This window comes from Aptenodytes forsteri, unplaced genomic scaffold, assembly GCF_000699145.1.
Source record: "Aptenodytes forsteri isolate BGI_AS27 unplaced genomic scaffold, ASM69914v1 Scaffold15, whole genome shotgun sequence".
Lineage (NCBI taxonomy): Eukaryota > Metazoa > Chordata > Aves > Sphenisciformes > Spheniscidae > Aptenodytes > Aptenodytes forsteri.
Window position 1 is genome coordinate 10,665,128 of NW_008795129.1, and position 6,885 is coordinate 10,672,012.

General features: G+C 61.8%; 1 protein-coding gene across 1 annotated transcript in view; it reads right to left on the reverse strand.

Annotated features, from left to right (window-relative positions):
* Positions 1-2,268: 2,268 nt before the first annotated feature.
* Positions 2,269-6,885, reverse strand: part of ENTPD7 (ectonucleoside triphosphate diphosphohydrolase 7) — a 7,389-nt gene continuing 2,772 nt past the window's right edge. Inside the window, exons 2-10 of the mRNA XM_009278035.1 lie at positions 6,682-6,850; positions 6,202-6,305; positions 6,075-6,131; positions 5,437-5,585; positions 5,187-5,353; positions 4,103-4,427; positions 3,913-3,998; positions 3,639-3,800; positions 2,269-3,473 (exon numbers count right to left, since the gene is read on the reverse strand). Of these exons, the coding sequence (XP_009276310.1) occupies positions 3,245-3,473; positions 3,639-3,800; positions 3,913-3,998; positions 4,103-4,427; positions 5,187-5,353; positions 5,437-5,585; positions 6,075-6,131; positions 6,202-6,305; positions 6,682-6,850 (1,448 nt within the window). The 3' untranslated portion in view covers positions 2,269-3,244. The remainder of the gene's footprint in view (positions 3,474-3,638; positions 3,801-3,912; positions 3,999-4,102; positions 4,428-5,186; positions 5,354-5,436; positions 5,586-6,074; positions 6,132-6,201; positions 6,306-6,681; positions 6,851-6,885) is intronic.

Genomic DNA, 6,885 nt, shown 5'->3' on the forward strand with positions numbered 1-6,885 from the left:
CCACCCCCGCCGTGTGCTGCTACCTCTTGTGAGTACTGCGGACCGGGCCCCGATACCCACCCACCTCCCCCATCCTCCGTGTGGCTTCACCGGGCCCGGTGGCTGCTGCCCAGCCTCTTGCCCGTGGGTAAACGGGACAGCGCCCGGGCTACGGCCTGCCTCCCTCCCGGGTGCTTCACCCCCCGGGGCAGCAGTCTCTCTGCCAGCTCCTTGAGGCAGCAGCGTCCTGCGATCCTGGTCCCTGCCCCCGTGCTACTGGGGCTGATGGCAGGTTGGGTCTCTCTGCAGCTGGCTCATCGCCATCCTGGCCCAGGCCAACCCCCTCTTCGGGCCGCAGCTGAAGAACGAGACCATCTGGTACGTGCGCTTCCTCTGGGAGTGAGCAGTCCCCGGGAGCCAGCGCCTGAACAGAGACCCCCTCATCGAAATCATCACTGTGAGTGGGCAGAGGGGCTGGGGTGGCAGAGATGTCCCTGCTTGCCTGCCTGTGTCTGGCTGGGGAGGGAGCTGCAGCCTGGTCCTCGCTGGATGGGAGATGCTTTGCCTTCTGTGCACTGTGGCTGTGGTGAGCTGGTCTCAGTGTGGGGCTGCTGGCTCTGCGCTGGGCCTGAGCAAACCGAGCACTTCCCCTTGAGCCTGTGGTTTGGGGCGGGGGGGGGGGGCTCCCTCACAGGTGCAGTTTGGTGCTAACTTCTCCTCCTTTCTCCCTCCCCCAGCTCTTGCTGCTGTTCCAGCCTCTACCCTCCCATACCAGGCAGCCCCCAGAGGTGCTGGGACAGAGGCTGGACCCGCTGCCCCAGCGCACCCTGAGCACTGCAACCTGGACCAATGATGGCTGGGCCCCTGAGCATGGCAGGCAGCACCCCTGCCTAGGATGAGGGCCTAGTAAGTCCGGCCCTGGGAGCAGCCACGCTACCAGGGAGAGATCCCCTCAGCTGGCCGAGTGCTGCAGTCGCTGACACTGGGCACCGTCCTGAGAAAGATCTGTGTGTAGTGCCAGCGGATCCTGTCCCTGCAGCGCTCACCCTGCTCCCTCCAGCGCGCTCAGCCCTAGCCCCCCGAGTGAACCCCTGCTCGTAACCCAAGCTGCCCAACTAGTTACCGTATCCCTGGTCATTTCAAGCACCGGCTGCCCCTCTGCATGAGAAGGCAGGAGCCCGTAGCATCTTCTGTTGTATGGTCAGTCCCCTGCGGTGAGGGTGGTCCTTGCTAAGACAGATTCTGGCTGTGGGTGTGATAAGGGAGGGTTGACCCTGGAGAAGCATGCAGACCCCCTTGGGTGTGATGAGGGAGGTGCTGGGGTGCAGGGCAGGGGGTTCTGCTGCTTGGCAGCTGCTGGAGGGGATTAAAGGGGTGCTGTGTCTCCTCCCACCTCAGCAGCGAGGATGCTGCAGTAGTGTCTAGGTACCATCACCACCCCAACCTGTGTCCAGGCTCTGAGAAGAACCGAGTAGGGCGTTGTGTTTTAGGTTTCCCCTTATTTATCAGGTAATTTATCTGTATTTATTTATTTGTCTGTGTTTGTTAAATTCGTGTTGTGGGAATAAATCCTTTTTCTAGTAAGTGATGCTGGAGGCAGAGTCACTTTCTGCTTTGAGGCTGAGGAACAGTCTTGGCTTTATTCAGACTTCTTCCCTTACCCCTAACCCTGCTCTTGCACCACGAGAACAAGGCTGGGATCCTCAGCTGTTGAGCCAGGGGTTGGCAGCATACTGGCCCGTGGAGGGTTTTATCCTTGATGCCACCTGTGCACTTGTCCCGTGGGACCAGGGTCACAGGTAGGCAACACCATGTGCTAGAGGGAGGATTGGGTACCTGCCCAGCCTCTCTAGTGGTAGGCAGCTGTGCTGAAGCCATCCCCGTGGCTGTGCAGCAGCTGGAGAAGCTTAGTGGGGACCCCACCAGGCTATGGTGGGGAATAAGGTAAAAAGCAGGGAGCAACATCTTCCAGGGGCTCTTGAGTGGGCAGGCTCAACTTCCTTGTCTTAGGAGGAGAGGGGGACAGCAAAGGATGCTGTCTCCAAGGGTCACAGCCGTTCAGTTTGGCTCAGAGCTTCCCTTGCTGCTACCAGCTCGGAATTTGAGCTCAGCTGTCCTGCTGCTGGAATCGCAGAGAACATCTGCTGGCAAGAAAGCAACTCCATTGTCCCATCGTGGTGGCACGAAGCAACGCTGTGCAGATGTGCGCTGGCCCCCAGTCATGCCACCAGCCAGGAGCCATCGCTGCTAGGGAGGTGCTTGCTAGAAAACAAGACCAGTCCTGGATGGCTCAAGGGGTTTGTTTATTGCTACAGGAATGGGATCAGCCGAGTTCAAGTAAAAAGTGACACACTTCATTGGGTCATCGGGGAGCTCCAGCCCCAGGGGAGGAAGGCTTGTGCCTGTGCACACAGCCACAGCTCAGACCTGCCCTGGGGCAGTGAGCTGGGCTGGAGTGAGTCAGTTCCCCCACGGGCAGGCCCAGCCTGCACTCACGGGGAAGAGAAGCGCTGGTCCCAGCGCTAGTGCTCGATTAACGTGTGGGACACCACAGGGCGGATGTGCCCAGGAGGGAATGTATGAAAGGAAACTCAGCCCACAGGTGGTGCCTTAGGAACCAATCCCTGAGCCCTCGGTGCTGAGCCTGGGGCATTGGCTAGGACCGTGGGGGGATTGTCCTGGGAAGGGAAGACATGGCAAAGAGCAGGACACCTCTTAAGGAATGCTCCCAGAGGGCCTGGGCTGGGTGGAGCAGCTCGGCGGAGCTCATGGCTCACTTGGCTCCTGCAGTGACTGCTGGTGACTTCTCCAGCCTGTGGGCGTGTAAGGGACTGCAGAAAGGCCACCCCAGGTGATGAGCTGCAGCACCTCACCAGGTTGCTCTGCAAATCGGTGGCTGAGCCGTGGGGTGGCCTGGTGCTTCAGGCCACAGCCCTGGGTTGGCCGCCTCAGTGATAGCGTACTGCTTATCTGAGGGAGCTGCCAGGGCTGTGGCCTTCAGCCCGCTGGCAGCAGAGGACTTTGCTCTACACCACGTAGTGAGGCGAAGGCCAGAGGCCAAAGAATGCAAAGATTAGGACTGGGGTGAGGTGGAGGAAAGCTCCGGTGTCCGTAGCTGCCTCAGCCCACAGGCTCTGGTTCTGATGTGGAGATGATGGAGTGCAGAGTTGAGATGGTCTTTAAGAAAGAGTCCAAGCTCTCGGAGCCCAGGCTGTCAGCCAGTCCTAGTTCTGCTGGTGCAACTGGACGGTGGGTACCACTGGTGTCATGGCCCATTTCCCTGGACCGGTGGCACCACCACCTTGTCCAGCCAGAGCAGGGTGAGCTGGGCCGAGCACAGCTGCCGACGGTGGATGCGGCGCAGCCGCAGGAGGTAGAGGACTATGGCCAGCGCTACGACCAGGATGCAGGCAAAGAAGAGATAGTGGTTGTAGACAAAAGAGAGGCGCAGCCAGGAGGCATGTGCTTGCCGGATGCTCTCCTGCCGGAGATCCCTGCGGAGAGGAGTCAGGACTGGCCATGAGATGCCACGGGGTACTACCAGGGTACTGCGCCGCCACCCCCCTTGCTGGGGCGGCAGAGCCCTCACCCAGTGCGGTAACTCCTGCTCCTCCCCAACCACCCTTCCCCGAGTGATGCCATCAGCGAGCCAACAGTACCTGAGTGGCAGAAACCGTGTCTTGTAGAGGATGGCTCCCAGTGTCCACTGCACCTCCCGATCGTACACCAGCTGGGCCGTGCGCAGGCTGGGGTAGTCCAGGGGGAAGTGGAAGCCCTGGTGAAGGACTTGGTACATCCAGGCTGATTTGAAGCACTGATACCTGCAGGCACGGCACGCGAAAGCATCAGCCCAACCGACACACAGTCCCTCACCCTGGCAAAAGCCCCTCCAGAAGGTCCAGCCATGGCACCTCCACCAGCAGAGCCACTTACTTCAGCCGGTGCTGGTCGGCGTGCGCCGAGTAGAGGCCACCGCGGAAGCGCTGGGTCAGCACCTCCCATCGCTGGCTGCAGTACTCCTGGGGGACAGAGAAGCCGGGGCTCAGAGCAGAGAAATGGCTGCCACCCCCTCCCGGCCCTGGGAACAGCGGCTCCCTTGCCCCTGGGCTGGGGCAGCACCCACCTGGGCGGCGGAGGTGAAGGTAGAGGCACTGTAGTGGCCCCCCAGGCGCAGCACGTCCTCAGTGCAGTAGAAAAACTCAGAGAAGCCGTAAAACTCGCTGTTGCCGAAGTCGATGGGTGCTTTGTAGGCTCCCGCCAGGGAGGCCTGGCTGCTGTTGGGCCCGGCCAGGAGGGGCTGCAGCAGCTTCACGCAGGCTGGCCAGTCCCCTCGCCCCCGCACGTACAGGGTTTGGCCACCCCTGGCCACCGTGTCCTCCAGCCCCACGGGCAAGCAGGGGTCCAGGAAGGGCATCTCAGGGCTCAGCCCTGTCTGCTGACTGGGCAGGCTGGAGAACAGGCCAGGAAGGAAAAGCGATTGCACAGGGGGTCCCGTACCACCCCCAAAAGCTTAGTCTAGCACTGCCCCACATCCGGATACCCCACGTGCCAGACCAGGCTGCGTCCCCTTGTACCCCACGGTGCTGGCGCCTGCCCTGCCACCTCCTGCCAAAGCCAAACTCGCCGGGTATGTCACGCTGACCTGCGGCCATGTGCCCCGAGTGCCCATGGGGTGCAGCAAGGCACGGCCACCCCACCCAGCTCGCAGGGATCCGCACCCCTGCCCAGCCCCCGGGCATCTGGAGGCAGGGTTTGCTCCCGGCACAGGAGTACCTGGGCACCAAGCCTCTCCGCCTCTGGCGACAGCTTCATGTAGCGCTCTGGGAAGGGGAGACAGGAGACAGAGAGCTCGAGGTGGGGATGCGATGGAAAGATGTGCTGAGTGAATCGGTGCTGGAGAAGGAGGGAAAGTTGGAGCAAGAAAGGCCGAAAGCCACCAGAGGGGCCTCCCCGCAGCCTGCCGCGACAGGAGGAGGAGGAAGGCAGGGAGCTGTGGCACTGATTAACACCTGCCAGGCTCGGAGGAGGGCAGCGCCCGTGCACCGTGTGCCAGCCCGGGCATCTGCTGCTGCCAGCGTGGCTGTGGGAGCTGTTATTGCCACGGGCGGCTCTTGGGGCAAATCCAGTGGGGAGAGGGCAGCGTGAAGGAACCAGCACCCCATTTCGCAATGCCCTAGCAGGGGCGCCGCTAGGCAAGGCAGCAATACCGGTTGTGCACATAGGTCTGGTTCAGCACAAGCTCCTCGTAGCGCTGCCGGGCAAAATTGCCCCCGAAGCCCAGGAAGGTGTTGACATAGACACGGTACACGTGGCCAGTGTGCTGCACGTCGCAGCCCAGGTTGAATTCTGCCAGTAAGCTCTTAGCAGCCTCCTCCTGGGGACGCAGAGAGGTCCGTGATCAGCAGCGACCCAGGGAATGCAGGGGCTGCTCTTGGGGCCAGCTGGCCAGATACGCACCTGCCGCGGGGAGGAGAAGGCTCCGGAGTCGGGCACTTCATAGGCAATCTGCAGGGAGGCGCCCCCCATGTCTAGGATCCCAACCGTTCGTTTCCTAATCAGGGACTCTCCCTGGTCCCCCAGCGCTACGGTGACCACCGCATCCTCCCCTGAAACCCACAGCGGCATGTCAGCGAGGGGCAGGGCCTGGGGTGGCATCTCCTCCCTTCCACCGTTACCCCCCGGAGCAGCCTCATGGGGCTCCTCCACCCTTGCAAGCAGCCCCCGAGGATCACTTGCAGGGCAGCAGGTCCTGGCACTCGGGGCTGGCCACCCCCCAGCTTTGTAGGTTCCCCCAAAGCATCCACCTCTGGAAGCCACTACAGGAACACTACTACAAACCCCCTCTCCCTAGTTCTTCTCCGAAAATGCTGTAAGTGTCCCCCTCACACGGGGACTTGTTCCTGTGACCAGGGCAGGTGCCCCTCCAGGTCCCAGGTCCAGGAGAGTTTCACACACATGGCTGGGGTCAGGTATTGTCTGGCCAGAGGGGCAGGCGCTGCCCTCTCCAGACCTTGCTCTTAGCTCCAGTGCCAGGGCGAGCTCCAGCAGGGCTCTGCTCAGACCCTCCCAGCTGCTCTACAAGCAGCCGGACTCACCGTCCTCGTGATCAAACCGGCCCAGGACAAAGTTGATGCCGATCCAAGCATAGACACCTGCACGAGACAGAAAGGGTCATTACAACATACTAAAGGAAACCAAGCAGTGCTTCGCGGCAGCTCCTACCTTCCTGTTTCCCTGAGATCACTTCTGCATGTGATTTGGAGAAGAGGAAATCAAACTCCAGCGGCACATTTCTCACCAAGTCCTCCAGGATTGCAGTTTGCTGCCTGCAAGGACGCAGGAGAGGGACAGATACTAAGGGACCTTCACCAGCGATGCTCCTTTGTGGGAGCACAAGAGACAGCGGGAATCCTGCCGCAAGACACCCCACGTCCAGCCCCGCGAGCCCTGCTGCTGCCCCCAGCATGCTTTGGAGACGAGAAACTAGATCGATTCGCTTGAGACTTCGAAGTGCCTCCTCTCACCTCCCTCCCGGCGTGCTCAAACCCTCCTTCGGCAGCCCTCGCTGCTCGCTCCTTCCTCAAATCCCCCCCCAGGATTCCTAATCCTCCCATGAGGCGAGGTAGCTGCCTTCCCCCTTCTTGCGGCTGAGGAACGCCAGCGGGTCCCCGGCTCCCCCCCGGCACGGGCCGACGAACTCACCTCTCGGGCAGCAGCCGCATGCCTGCCGTGCACAGGATGTAAAGCGGAGTTTCCTTGTGCTTCTGAGCCGGGACGTGGGCAGCCGCGAACTGAAGCAGAGGGCGCAGCCACGCAGGGGCAGCCGTACCCGCGCCGCGCGCGGGGGCGGCGGGAGCGGGGTGGCACCCACCTGGTTTGGTTTAGTTTTCTTGACGCTGGGGGGGC